This window comes from Corvus hawaiiensis, chromosome 4, assembly GCF_020740725.1.
Source record: "Corvus hawaiiensis isolate bCorHaw1 chromosome 4, bCorHaw1.pri.cur, whole genome shotgun sequence".
NCBI lineage: Eukaryota > Metazoa > Chordata > Aves > Passeriformes > Corvidae > Corvus > Corvus hawaiiensis.
Genome location: NC_063216.1, coordinates 5,202,035 through 5,223,405, shown reverse-complemented (window position 1 = coordinate 5,223,405; position 21,371 = coordinate 5,202,035). Strand labels below are relative to the sequence as shown.

The 21,371-nt window shown below is 41.5% G+C and overlaps 1 protein-coding gene across 3 annotated transcripts in view; it reads right to left on the bottom strand.

Moving 5' to 3' along the window:
- Nucleotides 1–21,371, bottom strand: part of SLCO1C1 (solute carrier organic anion transporter family member 1C1) — a 53,784-nt gene that overhangs the window by 4,882 nt on the left and 27,531 nt on the right. For 2 of the 3 annotated variants that reach the window (XM_048301944.1, XM_048301945.1), the window contains one exon: nt 8,845–8,967. In XM_048301944.1, coding sequence (XP_048157901.1) covers nt 8,928–8,967 — 40 coding nt within the window. In that variant the 3' untranslated portion in view covers nt 8,845–8,927. Of the gene's footprint in view, nt 1–436; nt 633–1,114; nt 1,280–2,137; nt 2,384–3,822; nt 3,922–4,037; nt 4,185–4,760; nt 4,874–6,182; nt 6,316–6,401; nt 6,544–7,756; nt 7,909–8,841; nt 8,968–11,175; nt 11,287–21,371 lie in introns of those variants that run through there. The other variant, XM_048301943.1, reaches the window with a different exon arrangement.

Below are 21,371 nucleotides of genomic sequence, written 5' to 3'. Positions count from 1 at the left end.
TATGAAGAATGCAGTATTCTCTTTTGCTTTCAGACCTCCTTTGTGTATTGAGCAAAAAGGGATGTCTTCCCTCATCTTCTCCTTTCTAGGTAAGTTAAGCTTATGAGCTTGCCATTTTTTCATCTCAGTGCTCCCTAAGCATATTCCCTGGTCCACCATTTACATTCTTAGTGAAAACACTGCACAGCAATACCCCCACCCTCCCCCAGCAAAACAACCTACATTGCTAATGATGCAATTCCTAATTAATCTTTAACCAGCATTGGGCTTTGTCACGCTGACACTCTGCTGACCAACAAAACTACCCCAATGACATGTGGCAGTGTTCACTTTCTCTCAAGTATTGCAAAAGCATGTTTCTCTTTTAGCCTTGATGTCACAGTACATTTTTTGAGAACTATGGAGAAAACCACAATCTTTTCTATTTTATACTCACCCTTCATAGGACACTGTCATCCCTGCCACCACATAGTTATCACAGCCAACAAAAAAGTGCAATAAACTGATGGCATAGGCCAAAAATGACATGGTAAATGAAAACTTTGTTGCACTAATGATGCCCATTTTGTACTTTTTCATTATAAGTCCTCCTAGGAAAATTCCAAGACTCACAGGAGGTAAGGATGTCACTCCTGAAAGAGATTATAGAAGGGAATGTTAGAATTAAAGAATTGTTATGGTCTTAAGAGCCAAAGTCTGTCCTTAGTTTGTCCCTGGCAGCTTCATGGTCTGTTATGACTTCAGGAAGGTTTGTGTTCAGTCCAACCCCTGGGTTGCATATGCTGTTTTTGAAGTGCCTAACCCTCCAAACCCACTTCCATTGCAAGGAACTTGTTAGATGCTTCAGCAACTAAAACTTCCCCACAGCACTCATTGCATATTTGGGGTGCCCTTGCTATAAATATAGTATCAATGCAATGTAATGTTAATATAATTTTAAAATTTCTTATGGTCCCATAAGCACACAACCTGTGTTTTTTATAATTCAGGTTCAGGTCACACCACCATTTACTTCAACCTGTTCTGCAAGGAATTCAGCTCCAGATAAAACACACGAGAACCTTTCCTCATGCACTCCTTACAGCACAAGCAGTCCTTGCACGGTGTAACTCACCTATTAGAAAGTTGGATTTGGATGTAGATTGTCCATACTGCTGTTCCATATACTTTGGTTTGTAAGTGAAGAAACCAATAAAACCACTGAACTGTAACAGTGAGCAACACAAAAACGTAAAGTACATTCGATTACCCAATACTTTTTTCAGGGAGGTATAGAAACCTGAAAGAAAGGGACATATGAGTGGGCATTGAAAGATGCATGGCGTAATTACTGGTGAGTAACCCGCAAAACTTAGGGCAAGGTTCTGCTCTCAGCTGTCCAAGTGCAGGTTGTACTGATCTTCATTTGCATGAGGGTATCTGAAAGCAAAATCAGGTTCTTGAAAAACACCAGAGGTTGAGATACAGGAAGAGAATCCTAAAAGAAGACAGAAGTATAGGTTAAGGCCTGGGTGCTCTATTGAGATATGTACATGAAGACTAAAGGGCTCCACACAGCACAGACTTGTTCAGCTTGCATGAATATTATCACAGGCTCAAGGCTAAGTGAGAACTGCCTTGGTGGAGATATCCAGTGTCTTGCACTGGGATCTAAACAAAAAATTTGACAAATGAAGCAAAGTCACCTCTTTCCATCACCTTTCCACCATTTTTGTGGCCTAAGGACTGCACAACCAGAGCTATTCAAGCCTGATGTATTTTCATCAGGTACCAATATGCTTCAGAGTTTCCATGAACTCTCTCAGATGAATAATTTGTCTTTCCATATTGCAAAAGGAGCCGTTATTATTTCCTTTATATTCAAATACAGAAACACTTTTCTACTGTTCAAATTTCTTCCAGCACAAAATTTTAGAGGTAGGTGCCTCTCAGTTGATGATTTATTGCAGGTGATGCATGCAGAACCTCAGAGTCCTTTTACTTCTAATAATTTTTGGTGGATCTTTCCTTTCCTGGAGATAGCTGCCTGGTTTAGATGGAAGTGCAGGGGAGGCAAAATGTTTTGCAGAACTGTTACATTCCCTATGTGTGTTTTGCCTACTGCTTTTCACATTTATTCAACATGAGAAACACTTGCCTTTCAGCATTACTGACCACTTCCTTGGCTCAGTTTTTTCAGGAGAAAGTTTATTCCTCGAGGAACCCGTGTTTTCCAAGAGACCACGTGAAGTTTTGTCCTTATTGGCTTTCTCTGGCTTTTTCAGACTCTTTGGCAGGAAGCAAAATGGAATAGCAGATAGGAAACTGGTTGCTCCACCTATTAAAAAGCCAAGCCACCATGCTCCCACCCAGCGGGAATCCTGTGGGGTGATAGTGATGCTCCCTAGAAATGAGGGAAACAGGCACAAGTTACCCCAGTGAAGAAGCTGAACCTTCCCAACCTTTGTCTGCTATGACAGCTACATTTTATAGTGTCTGACTTCCAACAATAATGAGGGAAGATCCATGCAGTGAAAGCATCAGGAATCATACCCTGAATGGTGTTATAGAATCACAGATTGTTTTGGATTGGAAGGTACCCTAAAGCTCATCTTGTTCCAAAACACCTTCCAGTACACCAGGTTGGTCTGAGACCCATCCAACCTGTCCTTGAACACTTCCAGGGATGGGGCATCCAAATCTTCTCTGGACAACTGGTTCCTGTGACCTACCATCCTCACAGGGAAGAATTTCTTCCTCACATCTAATCTAAACTTACTCTCTTTGGGTTTGAAGCCATTCCTGTTTGTCCAGTGCTATTTTATCTGCCATTCTACACCTTTTACTGACTGATGTTTTGTGGCAGACATGGCAACACCAAGGTCCTTACCCAACACGTGGGAAACCAAAGGGGTGGCAGACAGGCCTCAAGTGTGGTGTGCTTTTTAGGCTGATACCTTTCTCCTGAGACCATCCTCTGCTCTCCTGAATTGTGTAGGTTACTAACAAGCAACTGGACATTCTCTGCAGTGTCAGCGAAATTAGCCATGGCTTTAAAAGGATTGCAAGGCAGATGAGAGCAGCTGGTTGTATTTTCATGATTGTTAATTCTGGCATGTTTCACAAGACTTTTCCTAGCATGACTGGAATTGGCTCACTGTCTTTACTCTTAAATAAAATCAAACACTGGCTTAACAGAAGGCAAAGACAAAATAGTTCACCTGTGTAACTACAGGATTCTGAACATCTGAAAACTTCTCTGTCCTGCTAGAAAAACAAGATCACTGAAAGGGAACAGGATGAAGGACCACAGCCACCACTTACAGGGATTGCCGTGTCCCCTCCGGCATTGTGCAGATGTCAATACTTACACACGTTTTCACTTCATCTGAATAAGCAAGGGGTGGGAAAAAGTGTATAATGTGCTGCAAAAACTATGTGAAATGTAAATAATGTAAAATACTCAGTGGAATGGGTGGATAATTCCCCCAAACTGTAAAGCTACTGCGCTAGCAGAATCTTTTTGTTAAAATTCAAGTTTAGAAAAAAATCTTGGTTCTGTGAGAGTTCTTGGTACTAATAGAGTTAAGTGTGTATTACAATCCTTTAGTCTTAAAGGACAGTTCTAAAATATGCTCTCAGTCTAATTCTGTCTTCACTCTAAAAGCTTTTAGTAATTCAGTAAAATTTTAATAAATTATACAATTTAAAAAATTAAATAAATATAATTAAAATATAAAATATATGAATATAATTAATATAATGAGAACATATGCAACTGTTTATATGAACTTCTTATGAACAAGTATTAGCTTACTTTCACTGTTCCTCCTTTTTGCTTACCTAAATCCACAAATCCAATATCCACGTACAGTTTCGCACATAGAGATCCCAACAGGAAACCAAACATTGGGCCCATCATGGCTATTGTGTGCAAACATGCTGAAAATACAATGAAGCAGATGCTAGTACCCTCTAATGGCTGGATGTTGTCTTCTGCAGAGGGTGATCAACCTGTTATACTATGACTCTCTCAGTTTACTTCATGTTGAGATTACCTACATACACAGGAACATTCTCTTCTTTAGCAAAATCATCGAGATAAGAGATGCCCAGTGGTGTTATTGGTGTCTCACCAATCCCACGTAACATGTTTCCCAGTAAGATATATATCCACATATATGATGATGGTTCCTTCTCACAGCCTGCAGATGAGAGTTAACACCTTTGTAATAAAATATTTGAATGGGAAACAGTGAAACATCACAGGAAATGTAGCGCATTAAATGATTATAGCTTAGAATTCAAGGCATTAAGAACATTTTCCTTATGGAAGATAAATGAAATGCTGTCAACCCCATTATAACTTTTCGTGATCTTTTAATAACACTTTCTTCTTCCTCCATTGCATTTGATTTCTAAAAATACAGGTAAGTATCACCCATCAGAAAAAATGCTCATTAAAAAACATAACTTATTGATATTTTCATAAATATATTACCTGGCATATATAATGTATCTTTAATGTGAGAAGTTTGAGATGGTTTCTGGTGCAAAGCTTGGCTCATTCTCTACCTGTGTCCCATACAAGGAACACATAGAACAGCTGTATTCCATATTGTAAGGAGGATAATAGGAATCTCCATTTATTTCTGTTAAACTCTGTGCAGTTTCATGTCCTATTTCTTCCACTCCCCAGCTCCAGGTCCTGGGTAACTGAATCCTTGCAACCAAGGATAAAACAAGCTCCTGTATTTGTACTTTCATTTACAGTTCCTTACCTGATAGCGAAACTTCCAGGACAGTGTCATTCACATCTTGATGTAGGGAACAGGGATTTATGCTGGTGGTTAAGTTGGCTGAAGAAGCCGTATGTGATGTCTCATACTTGTAGCTGCAAACACACAACAGTAGGTTTAGAAACAGTGCTCACTGGGGAAACACCAGTGTGGTAGGGCTGGAACCATTTGGCTGCTGTTTCCCTAAAGAGAAACGTGTCTTTGATTAAATATCAATTCAAAGTGCTACTGAAGGAGCAAACAAGATTATTTAAGAACATTTTAGAAAACTGAAATACTAAAATGAAGAACAAATAAGACTTAGAATTCTCTGTCTGGAAGGCATAACATTTTAAGCTGGAAAATACAAAAGGGCTTGTGAAAGTATTTCAGATGGGATTGAATTTTTGGTGTCTAAATTTAGGGCCAGGTCCAAGTAAACTCCCCATGTTGACCTGACAGCCAAGGAGAAGAAGAATGTCTTGAGTTTGAGCAAAGGTCCCCTTTTCATCTTTGATATACGTTTGGTCAGTTCAGCTGCTTTAGCATGATCCCTTTCCCAGAAACAAGTGCTGCTGAGAGGCAAAGTACAATTAGCTTTGGCAGAACAACATGGTAAAGCACACATTCTGCTTCAAGGAGCTGCCCTGTCTCAGACCAGGCAGGCTTATTTTTCAGGTTGAAACAAAGAGCAGTCATCAGGAGAGACAGTGCAGAGCAGTTCTACAAATTTTCAGGCCCATGTTCATGAGCTGCCTAGCATAGACAAGTATGATACATGGTCTGTCTTAAAGAGTGAAAAACTGATGAAAAGTCTGCAAGATCCACTAACATGAAAGAAAGCATTACTCAGTTTTCTTTTTGCACTAGTATACCTAAAAATATTCCTATATATTTAAGAAATCAACAGAAATATGTCTTTCTCTATTAGCTATCCCTGTGCCCAAGCTATGGCTAGAAACATTAGCACATACAAGTATAATGCAGTAATTCTCTGAGCCTGCAGAAAATGAATAAAAATTAACCAGATACAGAAAATCAGTTTAACCAGGCATGTGCATTTGGATCAGGAAAAAACCTAGTATGAGTTCTACCAGCACTGATCTATCTGCAGGCTCTAGCATAATTTCCTTCTTTGCCTCCTTTCTGAACAAGCCTGAGTGGAAACTAAAGCATTGTGATTGTCCCATTTTTTCCAGGAGTTGAACTTTCACTTCAGAAGAGCTGTATTTCTTAAATGAACAGTCACCATCACAATAGTAATGTGTGTGTGTGTGTCACGTGTGCTTCATTGCACATGGAAGTGAGGTTCTACAGGCCTTTGGAAATCTAAGGCTAAATGTAGACCAAGTTTCATTTAAAAACCAGAAAGCAGAATGCAATTCCAATGTTAGGTTACCCAAATTAACCATGATTAGTACTTACTATCCCGTGAAGAAATGAGGCATTGCTGATAAAAAGCATCCCAAAGCCATAGTAAAGCATCCCACAGCTATTACTTTTGGCCTATGAAGCTTAGCTCCAAAGTAGCTTACGAATGCAATCACCAGCAGGTTACCTGCAAGGTAATGAACCAGAATTAGTGCCAGATGCTGTCTCATGTTTCTCTGAGCAGTTTTCTGCATGTTAGGGAATGTCCATTACCCATCTCAAAGCTCCCGTCGATGAAACCTGCAGTAGATGACGTCAGGTCAAACCTTCGTTCAATCTGAGTGATGGAGCTTTTCATTATCGTACCACACAAAGCTTTACTGAAGTAGCTGAATGACAGAGCAGCCAGAAATATCTGGAGAAAGATTCAGACAGAAAATGGGAGGTAGAGGCAGGAAAACTGGTCACAGAGGGATCAAATATATTTAAAGCTGTGTGGAACAATCACCATCATTACATATATTTGTTACTCAAATTGCAGTGGCAAAGTTACATCTTAACCCAAATTACTTTTTGGTTGGGTCACGCGTCCCTTATTTTAGGCCAATTCATAACTGATTCTAGCTCAGTCATATGGCATCAAAATAAAGGCTTTATGCAAGTTTTTATGATACATCAGTATGAGGAATGTGGTAGTGACTGATTGAGTTCATCTCCGTGTCATATGATATATTTTGAAATGTTGCCTATTTACCATATATCTCACAAGGAAAAGCTTAATACTCTTTGTAGTTTGACTGTTTCTTCCACCAACACACATTGTGGCTTTTGCAAATAAAGATTTATTTGGTAAAATGTTTAAGTTTGTTTAAATATTATCCAGCTATTTCCACATAGTCTAAAAACCAAATAGACTTATTGCTCACTGGGCAAGAGTTCCAATACAACAGAAACTTGGGTAACTAAACAAAGTAAATATAGGTATAGACATTGCAATACTATCCACTGTAAGAAATGAAGCCAATCTGGGAAGTAAAAGCTTGAAAATTGGTATATTTACTCTCTTTTTGTTAGGGATGAAGAGAAAAATCTCCAAGTGTGGGGTCTTTCCTGACATGTTCTATATTTCCTGAGCTTGACTGGCAAAAATCCAAGAATCACCCTTCGTGCCTTATGCCAGCAGTGCTCTCAGAGGGTTTGGCTGCAATCACAAACTGCTGATAAGCATGAAAACACAAACAAAAATTACTGGGGTAGTTTGGGTTTTAAAATGCAATCCTCAGGTCAGCCACAAAACATTTGATGAAATATGGTTCACCTCGCCTTATTTTGACCCTACAAGAATGGTGGTGACAGCAACCTCCAGGCAAGTGCATTGTAGGCACCTAATTGAGGCTCGTTCAAGTCTTCCACTTGAAGTAACTTATGAGTAAATATGGTAGATCATGAATTTTTACTTTCTTTAGAAAAAAGATAAGATCTGACCATCCCCTGTACCTCTAGTGCGTATCCAGTTCCACAAAAGATAGGGGGAGCAGGAGTGAAGGAATTTGGCATGTCACATCTTGAACAACATTTCTTAACAGATAACAATGGTAATTCATGGTGATATTGCTATGGCACCAAACCTTCAATCCAGTGGGAGAGGAAATCTTTTTGACTGGTGGAATTTTGTTGCCTTCATCATCCAAAAGCTGGTCAGGTTCTGCTTCCTGATTTGAGTCATTGACATTGCTGGGTTTGGTTTCCACTGTCATGACTGATTTCTTTACTGAGTGATCTGAACTCAAGAGAAAACAGTAATAAATACAAAAGCACGTATGCCAAAATAGAGTTGCTTAAGGACCTCTCTGATGAATCTGGTGAAACTAATTATAGGAAAATGCGGAGATGTTGAAACTGAACCTTTCTATGGAAAATTATTTGACTCAACGACTTGTATGTTTCAAAGTGTGTATTTGTTTAAATCCCGAAGTGTCTAGTTTTGACACCTTTTTTTTTAAGAGACATGAGCACCCCCCTTTCTACCTTGTCCTGTCTTTTAATGCTAAAAAGGCAGTTTTGATGGAGGAGTAAGAGACAAAGTCTCTGTCCAAAAATAAAGTACAAGGGTCAACAAAGCATCAGTGCTGAAGTACAGGGAGTCCTAGGAAGCTCTAAATTTGCAGGCCATGTGGCTTAGAATTCAGTCATCAATTTGGTAAAATCTGTAGCAGCACTGTGCCATCCAATTTATTCCTTTTCACTGGCTTGTTGGAAACAATTCTTAGTGACAAAACAATTTATTATTTCAGCTAACTGGCCTCCTGTAAGAATATTACATGTTTTTTTTTCCTCTTGCAATAATACGCAGGGTATCCCTGATCTCTTTCTGTTTGCAGAGTGCTGTCTATATGCCCAGATGCATGAAATGATCTGCAACTCAGCAGTTCAGCAGAAGTGCTCCAGTTCCCTCAGAAACTTCCTGTAGCCATAGACAATGATACATCCTTTGATACATCATAATGTTTTAGTGCTGAAAGCCTTGTTTTGTTATTAAGTTGTGTTTTGGTTTATTGCAATGAATAGGTCAATATTTCTTTTTTTTTCCTCAGCTTTTTAAAACTCTGTATCTGAGTGATGGATAACAGCTAAAAAATACACTTCAGGGAAAAGCTGTTGAGGAAGTTATATATCTGTTTGCAAAGTTTATTTAAAGAATGAAAACACTTGCCTGTTTGTGCAACTCCTACTACAAACAGAACAGATTTCTCAAGGACGATCCAGAAGCCACTGCAGAACCCCTTGGAAAAAAATGGGTCACTTGAAAAAAGCAATCTTCATCTGCAAATCTTCAGATCTGCAAGTAGGAGTATTGCATATTCTATTAAAGAATTGAAATTAATGCCCTGAAGTCAGAACTCAGAAATCACAGCTCACAAGATCTGATTTGTTTCACCTTTCACAATACTCTCCTCATTTGAGAAAAGGGTGAAAAAGAGAGAGAGGGGGAACAAATCGCACAAAGAGAGGTTTATATGCTTGAATGCAGCTGAAAAAAGTTGGATGAACTTTTGCAATGCTGGAAAAGGTCCATCTGCTTTCCCACTGCTAATATCTACTTCCCAAACTCTTCTGTGGCTGTGCTGTAAGTCTGGGTCAGCACATGCATCAGGACCAAAAAAATTAGTTTCTCCTTCCCCTTGGCTACTCAGATAGATAGGAACAAGAAGCAGAGAAAGGATTTCTCCAAGAGTGCACAGCTACCAACAAAAAATGTTACGAAATAAAATTACTGGTGCTCAGGAAAAGTTAGTACACAAATACTTTTGAGCATCTGGTGCTCTGAAATTCACCTGTCTTTGTGTAACCTGAAGATATAAACACCTCCTTGTAATTATGATACATTGATGGCTACAATAATATCCAATATCATTGCAGGTCACAGGACAGGAGAAGTGGCTTTTTTTTTGAGGGTTTAAAGGTACAGCATGACTTAGAATCTGCTGGCAGTGTCTCCTCCTACCCTCAGATGACCCTGACCTATACCAATATCAGCTGGAGATGGATGAGATGAGGGCTGGGGAAATTCCAGGCCACAAGAGCATTAGAAAAAAAAGATGAAAGGTCAATTCACAATTGATGCCAACATACAGTAGCTGCTGAGCCCGATAACTTTAAGTATTGATAAAGTTGCTATTTTAGTTTTTTTCAATTAGCATTTTCTTCCATGTTTAATAAATCAAGGGTCTGGTTAAAAGTGTGAAGTACGAAAGCAAAAGTATGAAGCTTTCTGCACCAAATGTGCCCTTTCACTAATATGAGTTCTCTAAAACTACCATTCTTTGCCTGCACAAGCCACTCTTCTGTAATAGGGATCTGAGAGAGTTGCATTTGCAGAAAGACAAGATCAGGCAAGTAAGGTATTGGTATTGTTAAGGTAGTCAATCAACCCAAACAAAAATTAACCTGTCTTTATTCTTAGGGGAAGAAAACAAACCTCTTCCCAAAAAACAAGCAAAAAGAAAAAAAAATCCACTAAAAACTTCCAAGTGGTACAGACAGATGAAATTTAACACTCAGTTCACTTTTTAGGACATTTGACAAATTCACTTGATTTTATGCTCAATACAGTCTCTTCTGAGAATGACTTTGGGTGTGGAAAAATCAAGGGTCTTAACTAATAATCAGTTTGGATTATTTGTGTTGCTGGGAGCAGACAGCTTCCACAACATCATGGGAAATCATTCAGCAACTTGCAATTCAATTGCAGAGTGAATACAGCCACCCTTGCAAAGGACAGGTGCAGATTTATTCAGTGCTTCAGGGGACATGATCTTATAGGGGCCATGGCCTAATTCTGGGCCTATTCAGTAGATCTATTCCTTACTGGATAAAAAAAAAAAAAACCAGCTTTGTTTTATACCCCCTAATTATATGCAAATTATAATAAATAAGAACATAAGTTAAAAAACTTCAGCATGAATAACAGGTAATTAGTTTACAAAGGTCAAGACACCAGTTTGCTACCGGTTTTGTAGACTCTTATAAAAGAAAAATATAGTGATGTTTGAGGACCTTTAAGAATCCAGCAAAGACAGTCTAAGTCTTTGGGCTGATTATCACCACAGTTACACTCTCAGGGACTGTGACATCACCCAGTAGAAGAGCAAATGGCAAATCAAGAGCCACATTTCCTCCAGTAATTTATGGAACTGTAATGATTTACACTAACTGCAGTGCTAATCCAATTGTCTCACTGATTTTTAAATACAATCACAACAAGACCTTTTAAGTTCACCTAATATGAAAAGTGAGTATCACAGAGCTGTGCAGACATCAATGCTGCTTGCATTGTCCACAACATACAATGCTTACAGTTCAGAGACACACATACGGTGCATAATGCCATCATTAAAACAATGACACTTTCGCCAGGACTGTCACTGGTGTTACCGACTACAGCAAATGCAACTGGTAGTACACAGGTCGTGTTCAATAGCTGCAAACACTAATGGCAACATTTTAAAGTCAAGACAAACAAAAAGAATATTAAAGAGGTTCCTACCTAGGTTCTGCATCCACAACAACAGCAGTTATACTATCACATAAATGCTCAAAAGTCAGAGTATTCGCTCCTTAAGCAAAGCTCTGCTGGTACTTGGTAGAAGAATCATTAACTTCCAACACAAACCAATGTTTTAATCTTGTCTCCTCCCAGTTCTGCCCTCTGTTAAAGGTCCCAAAATCCATGTTTATCCACAGCGGTCAAAAGTTAATTAGGAAGAAGACGTACAAGTGTGTTCCTTTTGTACATTCTTGTGAAGCATCTTTTTTTTTTTCCTGACCTTGTCTAGATTATAATGGTTCACACCTTCCTGATGTTTAAAAATGTGGTGCCCCAGCTTTGGAAATATCCCTGTTTCCAATGCATTTTGTTAGGAAGTTTCATTTTCACAGTCTATGGCTAAAGTCCATTCAGCTCAGATCTGCTAGAGCCAGCCAAGGACTTTCACGAAGAGAAAATATAATACCTTGGATATATGGAGTAAACCGGGTGTTCAAGAATCATTTATGCTTAGAATACTGTTCAGATTTATAGTTTAGTGCTATTAACAGCACAGGCAGGGCTATGTATACTTTGGAGCAGCCCTTTATCTACTTACAACCCTTGTTCAAGGAAACCAGAGCAGGTTTCCTGAGAGATAATTTATTTGATTGTGCCCCTGCTGTGCATTCTGCCTGATTCCTGAGAGTAACTGTACTTAAAAGATAAGTTATTCTTGAGGCAGGTGAGGTATGAATACTGTCTGCCCGGATGTTACACCACAATACTCCTCTCCTGGTAGTTCTTGCCCCCTTCCCTGCCACCACTTTTATCACATCACTGGCCATTTCATCATAGAAATCAACCAGCTTAGTCAGACCTTGATTTATCCTTGATAAATCCGTGCTGGCTCTTCCAAATCACCAGTCCATTGTGTCCAATAATGGCTTCAATCTTAACTTGGTCTATAATCTTCCATAAATTTCTGCTGCTATTTTATTGATTCATTTTGGTTGTAAATTTTTGTGCAGAACAAGTTTTAGTTTTCCATGACTGAGTGATTCATCATTGCAGAGAAAATCCATGGTTTTACATGATGACTGCATCCATTATATTTAAGCCTGAATGAAAAAACAACCACCATTGCAATCACTGCAATTTTTCTAAAAGAGCTATTCCTCACAGTCAGAGCATTACTTAGCATCAAGTACACGCAAGAGATGGAAACTCGTGGTCCTATAACAGATGTGGGCCTCTTTTTAATCAGCATTAGTGATCCTTCAAGTCCTGTTGTGGCATAAAGCTTCGACCACCCTGTGCTGGTTTGGACAAATTTGGAGGAAAATATCCTCTGATAGAAGGCAGGTTACAACCACCCCCCCCACCACCAGGTTCGGGAAAAAAAAATTTCCTTGGAGTGATGCCATGAAGATATTTTGCCTTTTCTTTTATACCCTTGTTATACCTTTTTTACAACTTCTGTATTCTTACTGCTTTCTGTCTACATTCTTAGACTTGTTTGTCAAGCTGAGAGATTAAACATTTTAGAAGCTTTGTATTTAGGGATCAGTGTGCCCCAGACCCCAAGGTCCTCTCCAGAACACACGCCAGAAACTAAGATAGAATCAACCAGGGGAAGGTTCCTTGGGGAGGGGGGCTCATTGAAGCCTCTCTTTGCGGAATTTTTGATAGATATGCTAATTAGTAACACCTATAATATTATATCACATCTTTTGGGGGTGCATTGTGGGGTGCATTTCAGTGCATTTGACTTGGACGTGTGGACCTAAGGATCCTTAAAATAAATACCAAGGTAAAATCCCTTTTCTCCTTCTAACCATGTTTGACTCTTGATTTTAAGACCAAGAAAAGCCATCAGGAGGAAAGTGAAAGAGATAAAAAAATATTTATTTAACAAACACACAGGAAAAGGATAATAATGCTAAATAATAAAACCTCTCGCTGTGGAGAGAAACCTGGGAAGATTTCAGAATCCTTCTGTAGGTGTAGTCTCTCTCCTCCTCCTCAGAGCTGGGTCGTGGGCCCACCTTCTCCTTCAGTAGCTTCTGCAACCTGCCGTGTGGGGCTCCATATGGCTGCTTTCCACTTTTGTTTCATCCCTACAATGTGACAAGAACCGTCAGTGAAAAGAGTGTAGCGTGTGTCTTCTGGTGGCAGTGGTTGTACAGTGGAGCTTCTTCAGCGCGTGTCACTTGTTCTTCTTCATCACCGAGACCAAAGTTTTCACCTTCAGGCCAGTTTGTGATTATTTCCAAAATCCCAGGGTGATTCAGTTTTCCAATACGGGCGTGCTGTGTGATGAGAGCAATCCATTTGCTCCATGTGGCATTGGTGGCGTGGTGGGTAGAGGGAACCTCGGCTTTAAACATCCACCCCAGCACCGGTAGTCGGGGTGCCAGGAGGAGTTGTGCTTCAGTGCCGATTACCTCTGAGACGGCTTGGACTCCTTCATAGGCTGCCAAGATTTCCTTCTCTGTTGGGGTGCAGTTGGCTTCAGACTCTCTGTAGCTTCGGCTCCAAAATCCCAGTGGTTGGCCTCGAGTCTCACCAGGCACCTTCTGCCAAAGCACAGGCCATGGCTCCCGGCTGCAGAGTAGAGCACATTCTTCACTTTGAGTCCTGTCCTGACTGGGCCAAGGGCTACGGCATGAGCGATCTCCTGCTTAATCTGGGCAAAGACTTGTTGCTGTTCAGGACCCCACTGGAAATTGTTCTTTTTGCGGGTAACCAGATAGAGAGGACTCACAATCTGGCTGTACTCAGGAATATGCATCCTCCAAAAGCGTGTGGGACTTAGGAAAGCTCCTTCTTGTTGGCTGGTGGAGACACCGCAATGATCTTGTTGATGACCTCAGTGGGAATCTGACACTGTCCATCTTGCCATTTCACTCCCAGGAACTGGATCTCTCGAGCAGGTCCCTTGACTTTGATCTTGTTGATAGCAAAACCAGCTTTCAGGAGAATCTGGATGATCTTCTCTCCTTTCTCAAACACTTCTGCTGTGGTGTTCCCCCACACAGTGATGTCATCAATGTACTGCAGATGTTCTGGAGCCTCACCCTTTTCTAGTGCAGCCTGGATCAGTCCATGGCAGATGGTGGGATTGTGCTTCCACCCCTGGGGCAGTCGGTTCCAGGTGTACTGCACACCCCTCCACGTGAAGGCAAACTGAGGCCTGCATTCTGCTGACAGAGGAATGGAGAAGAATGCATTGGCAATGTCAATAGTGGTGTACCACTTCACTGCTTTGGACTCCAGCTCATACTGGAGCTCCAACATGTCCGGCACAGCAGCGCTCAACGGTGGAGTCACTTCATTCAAGGCATGATAGTCCACAGTCAATCTCCATTCTCCTTCAGACTTGCGCACAGGCCAGATGGGGCTGTTGAAGGGTGAGTGGGTCTTGCTGACCACCCCTTGGCTCTCTAGCTCATGGATCATCTTGTGGATGGGAATCACAGCATCTCGAGTTGTCCGGTACTGCCGGCGGTGCACTGTCGAGGTAGCAATTGGTACTCTTTGTTCTTCTACCTCCAGAAGGCCTACTGCAGATGGGTTCTCTGATAGTCCAGGCAAAGTGTTCAACTGCTTAATTCCCTCTGTGTCCACAGCAGCTATTCCAAACACCCACTTGAGTCCCTTTGGGTCTCTGAAATACCCACTTCGGAGGAAGTCTATGCCCAAAATGCACGGGGCCTCTGGACCAGTCACAATGAGATGTTTCTTCCACTCATTTCCAGTCAGGCTCACCTCAGCTTCCACCAGGGTCAAATAGAATAACAATATAAATAGAATAGCAATAGAAACAGATTCTACCCCCCATGCTGCGATGGGATTATTGTACACTGCGCACCAGTGTCAACCAAGGCATCATATTTTTGTGGTTCTGAGGTACCAGGCCAACGAATCCACACAGTCCAAAAAACACGGTTGTCCCTGGCCTCTACCTGGCTAGAGGCAGGGTCCCTCTAATCCTGGTTATGCTTCTTTCCCTGGGGATACATCTTAGAGGTTCCTTCAAGGGGATCAGACATGTTACCGTCTTTTCCATCATTTCTGGCAGTTTGGCTACAGGCAACTGGAGCTACTTCCTTTCTGATAGAACTTCCTTTCTGAAACTTGCGCTCCTTCAATTCACGCACTCATGCTGCCAGAGCAGGAGTGGGTTGTGCCTCCCACTTCCTCATGTTTTCCCCCCTATCATACAGGAAATACCACAGCTTACTTAATGGGATGTACCTTCTCTCTTTCTCTGGGGAATGTCTGCGTTTGGTAGCAGAATCTCTGATCTGTACTGCTGAGATTTGGAGAAGGCCCTCTTTAATCTCCTTCTTGAGTTCCTGGTGATTCTTCTCCATTTTATCTTTCAATTTCTGTACACGTTTTTCCACAGATGCGATTCTTGCATGTGTTGGGCCATGCATGGCATCTGCATATGCTCGGAGCTTTGTCACCATATCCCGCACAGTCTCATTCCCACCATCATCCGGTTTCATCATTGCTAAAGCAGAAGCGTATTCTTGTGGCCCAAGTCATATGAGTTTTTGCCACATCACTGCGTCAACTCTGACCCTGTCTGGACTCCTCAGTCCTGGGTCAAGAGCGTAGACAACCTCTACCATCTCTAGTTCTCTCAAGTGCTGGATCCCTTGTTCTATGGTCTTCCACTGGGTTTGCTGCATATAGAGATCATCTCTGCACGGATATCTATCCCTTGCGCCATTCAAGACCCATGTCCAGAGACTGTCAGACTCAGCCCTCCTTATTATCGCTTGGTCGATAGCTGGATTACATGACAGGATCCCAAATGCCTCGCTTCAGCACCATCCACCATTACATCATCACCTGTAGCATCCCAAATACGCCCCATCCAACTTATTATGGATTAATCAGATCGTTGTGCGTAGTCCTTTCTTAGGCTACGAAGGTCCCTTATGGACATGGACTCAGTAATGGTTTCTGTGCCTGAGTCAGTTGATGGCTTTGAGGTTCCTTCCGCTGCATCATCATCATCTTTCACTGGGCAATCAGTTTTGGTTGTGTGCTTTTTCCTTGTGAGAGGAGCCACTGTCAATGGCTTAGGCTCTCCATCTGGTTTGGCTGCAGCCTGAATGACTGGGGTGTCTGCTGATTTATCTTCCTGCCCCTCTACCTTTGCTCTACCTCTGCTGCCCTACAGTACCTAGCAGTGTGTGATAGGCATATGCCAAGGCCCAACATATTGCAATGAGCTTTTTCTCATTAGACTTGTCATTGTATTTCTCTTTGAGATATTTCCCCACCTCAGCTGGGTTCTGAATTTGTTCAGGGGGGAAATTCCAAGCTATTGGGTCAGAGAATTTCTTCAGAGTTTGGCCCATATCCTCCCATTCCCCACACCATTTAGGATTTTCCACATCTGGGTCAGGTGTCTCATCAGTCACCCTGGAAATCTGAGCTCTTATTCTAGACAAGCTGCAAACCACATAGAGGAAGCTTACTAGATAAAGTACCAGGAGGGTGGTCTCTTTAACATCCAGGGGAAACTGAACATTCTCAAAAGATAATGTATCAAATTTAAAGGGGAGGGAGATGAAAGGCTGGGAAACCCCATCTCCTCCACCTCCAACAAACTGGGTATAATTACGAATAAATTCCCAAAACAGGCTACTGAAACTAGGACTAGGATTAGGACAGAGAAACCACATATCATACAGACTTTGAACAGCTTCCTGTACCTCTGTCAACTTCTTATAAATCATTCACTGAGCACAGCAAAAGAGAAAACCTGGATTCATGCCCCTGCTCAGCAAAAGTTACGTTTCAGAGACAAGATTGGAGCAAGTTGTGGATAGGCAAATAGGCCTGGGGACCAGAAAGGCACTAGTACATCAAGCCAGAGAGACATTATGAAAACTCAACCAACATGGTGACTACTTTGCCCCAACACAAAGTAATTAAATTCAACTCAAAATGTAATTAGTACAGGTTTTTTCACTTTCCTTTGAGCCATGTGTTGGGCACCATTAATTATCTGTGCTGGTTTGGACAAATTTGGAGGAAAATATCCTCTGATAGAAGGCAGGTTACAACCATCCCTCCCTCACCAGGTTCAGGAAAAAAAAAATTTTTCCTCGGAGGAAAGTGAAAGAGATAAAACCTATTTATTTAACAAACACATAGGAAAGGGATAATAATGCTAAATAATAAAACCTCTCGCTGTGAAGAGAAACCTGGGAAGATTTCAGAGTCCTTCTGTAGGTGTAGTCTCTCTCCTCCTCCTCAGAGCTGGGTCGATGTGGGCCCACCTCCAGGGCCTCGGTCAAAAAATTCTCCCGATGTGTTCTGATGTTGAAACAGTCCAGAAGAGAAGAAGGGAAAAACCAAAGTCCCAGGAAAACAAAGTTCAACTCTCCATCTCCCTCTGGAGAAAAGGAGCCAGGAGCTGGCTAAAAAGCAAGAAGGGTGCTTTCTCCACTCTTGCTGCTGCAGCAGGAGAGGAGTGTGTATTTGTGTCCTTGAACAACTGTTCCAAAAGGTTCGCTCGGTTTTTTCCTCTCACCCCTCTCAGAGACATATAAAGTCACCCCAAGACACACCCTCTTCCGGCAGGTTTCTTATACCATAACTGACATTTTCTAGTCACAAGACAAGCATCTTGGCCCCTGTTCATTGTTTTTTATTGCAGGCTACCACACCATGCTGCTAATCTGTGTGGTTGCTGGTGTTCCATCAAGGGTGCAGACACACAACCACCTGTGTCCTCATCCTACTTCAAAGGTGTGTCACAAGCTCCACTGTTAGGCTCTGACTATGTCAAGATAAGTATTCCCTGTTGTTTTCAAAGTTTTATGGTGAAGCTTTGCATTCCCAAGGTTTCATTTTCAGATTGTCTTCAGATGTATTAGCAGACCTACCCAAGTGGGTTTTTGGCCTTTTAATCCTAAACATCTGGAAAGGGATGGAGCTAAATTTGCTCTTTTACTTGGGAGTAGTAGAACCTGTGCAAAAACGTGCTACTTTCTTTTTCATATAATGGAAAGAGTATTTCTTTGTTGTCATCATTCTGACAAGTGAATACACATCAGTTTCTCCCTATTTTTTCCTAGTCCTGTATATACCATTAATTTATAACTTTCCAGGAATTAAAATATTTTTTGTACTTTGCTTTCAGTATGGCTGAGAAGAATTTTTCTATCTTCAGACTGCTGCTGTCCAAACTGTCTGTGGAAGCATTCACAATCAAAGCTGACTTCTTGAACCAAGAACTGTTGATTGAAACTACCAGAATGGGAAACTAGTGAAGTCAAATTGAAGACTTGGTCTCACACCTAAAAAAAAGAGATGTAATTCTTTTTCCACTCTCCCCCCCATATTACTTACACTTCCAGGAAAAAAAAAAAAAAGGATTATGATAGTAAAAATCCCCTTAATAAGAACATAGAGATATCAGTAATTTCTGATTCCTGCTGAGATTAAAAGCAGTCCTTACAATGTAAGCCACAGTAAGTCACCTTTAGCACAGGAGCTGGTTGCAGACTCCTCCAGGCAGAGGGTGGCAGCAGATCCCACCAGAAGAAGAGGCTGTCAAGGCACAACTGGCAGGGGGCAGGCTGCAGTAGCAGGGAGCTGCTGGCCAGGCAGAGGCCAACTGTAGTAGGCAGCTTTGATTAGAGCCCTTATTCTCAAGACACTAATCCCTAGATACAGAAAATAAATGTATTTTAAAATTTAACTCCTTGTTAATATACTAAGTAAAAGGGATAGTCTACAGCTAAGCAAATGTCAGGATACTACAGGAATCCTGAGAGGGTGAAAAAAGCCTTTATCATAATGGAAAAGGCTTCTTTGGTGCTCCTGTCCCAGAGTGTCTAGTTTCAATTTGGTGCTGTAGAGCTAACAAGAGAGAAAAGCATGCTGAGAGGCGGATCTGTTGTTTCCGTCTTAGCCAATGCCTGAGAATTTATCCTTCCACTGCTCAGTGGAGCATTTGTCTTTCATAAGAGCTCGATAATTTTGTCATTGATTTGCATCATGCATCTATCTGGGCAAAAGTAGACCATGATGTGCTGTTTTGATGATATTTCTTATTTTTTTTTCTACTTAAAATACAAAGGGTAGATATTAATGCTGTTTGTGCAGTTTCTCTTTGCATTCAGTCTTAATCAGCAGCTTGGAGTTGTTATTACAGACACAGAATTGAAGTGTAAGTCATTGGCAGGTGAGAGTGCTTAGACCTTTGTAGGAGCCAATCCAAATGTGTGCTACATCACAGAACAACAGCAACAAAAACTATGCAGACTTCAGGTGAAAGCCCAGTGCAAGCCCCCCATCACCTTCACATGGTCTGGGATATTACCTGATGTAACATGACTGAGATAATTAATATGGCTCATGTAATTGAATACCTGGCATTATATAAAATACCCCTTCAACAAACTGTTCGTCTGTCTCGTTACACTAGAGCAGATCTTTGACAGGAATGGGCGAGTCTTGATTTAAAGACTACACCTGACAGAAAAATCTATCAGATGTCAGAAACACCCCAAAGACTGTTGTTAGAGTGAAAAAAAAAAAAGTATCTTATTTCTATTATAGTTCTGTTTGATTTCCAGACACTGGAAAACTCTTGGCACAGTTAAATAAACAGATTTTTGCTGACTTTATAACATTATCACAGGTTGGTTTTTACATAAACAAGTTTGTGTTTTTCCACATTTTGCTTTAGAAGTGCCAACATCACAGGAGCAACAAAAGGGTTCTGGATACCACTGTGTACAACTGTCAGAGACTGAAATATTATAGTTTATGACTTAAACATTATCTTAAAGGACTTTTAAAACTGTATTCCAAAAGCTGCAGAGAAGACTACCACACCCTGAATGGGGCCCTGATGGAGGCCTCACATGGCTTGCTGATGAAGATAAGAAAAAGTAACAACTCAGGGCTGGGGACATTCACTGAGCACAGGCTTAACATGTCCAAGATGAGGACCACAGCCCCAGGGCTATCAGCTGCCAGGCTTGAACAGACCCCCTGCACCAAAGGATGAGGGGAGGAGAGGCTCTGGGTATCTTGGAAAAGCCTCTGGTCAGAGGCGCAGTGACTGCCCATCCTCCAACTGTGCAGAGGAGCCCAGCTGTGGGGCCCTCACCCAGGGAGGGGAAAGCTTATCCACAGCAGAAGGGGGTGACATGGCTCATCAAAGGGGCCCCCCTCAAAGGGGTCCTCAGACCCTGCACCAGAGCACCAGAGATGATGCAACAGACCCTCAGTGTTGCAAGGGACAGTGTCAAGCTAGCCCCTGCAAGGGAGGCACGTGGGTGTTCCCACCTGGCCCAAAGCGTATATTAACCCATGGGATTCTGCACTCTCTGGCGTGTGGCCGCGTGGCGTGTGGCAGTGTTGCATGGCGTGTGGCAGCATATAGCGGCGTGGCCACGGCGGCGACGGGGGACCCTCACCACCAGCAGACCAGATGGAGGGGAGCAACAAGACATCACTGGGACCCTTGGATGGGTGAGATGCTTCCATCTAACCCCTGTCACCTCTCCTTGTTCCCCCACCCCCCCACGCACACTTCCTTTTCTATTTCTTTTTCTCTTTTCCCTTCCCTTCTCTTTGCATCTCTACTATTAAATAAAATACATCAATTTTTTGGCAACAACATCTAACCTCATTTGGTTTTAATCTCGTTTCTGGGGATATTTTGAACCTTCTAAGTTTTTTTCCGGTTCATGCACAGAGACTTAGCTTGCTTTGCTTTTCTGGGTTTAAACTGGATCGTAACAACAACCCTTCAAACTTACTATGCTCAACAGCCATGAGAGAGAGCTTCCTGGCCTGGTCACCATCCAGCTGTGAGAATGTGCTCCACATGCTCTCCACTAAATCCTTTCCTTATTTACTCTTTTCAAAATTCAATGAACTGTATTAATCTGGGATGAGCTGTTGGTTAACTAACCTCCTGATATTAGCCACATGTTGCTTAAGTAAGGTCCTTTTAATGAGCACTTTAAATCACCATTAAAGGGACCCACACTTAAATTGCTGTCATCATTTTTACAGCAATTATGGACTTTTTGTCTTCTAGAGGTTGATTAGCACTGAATGAAGAAGTGCCTCATGCAGCACTTGTTTAGTGATGTCCAGGGCACAAAATAAGACAACCAGGCTGGGTCAGACCTATATCTAGCCTTTGGGCTAGATTATGAAAA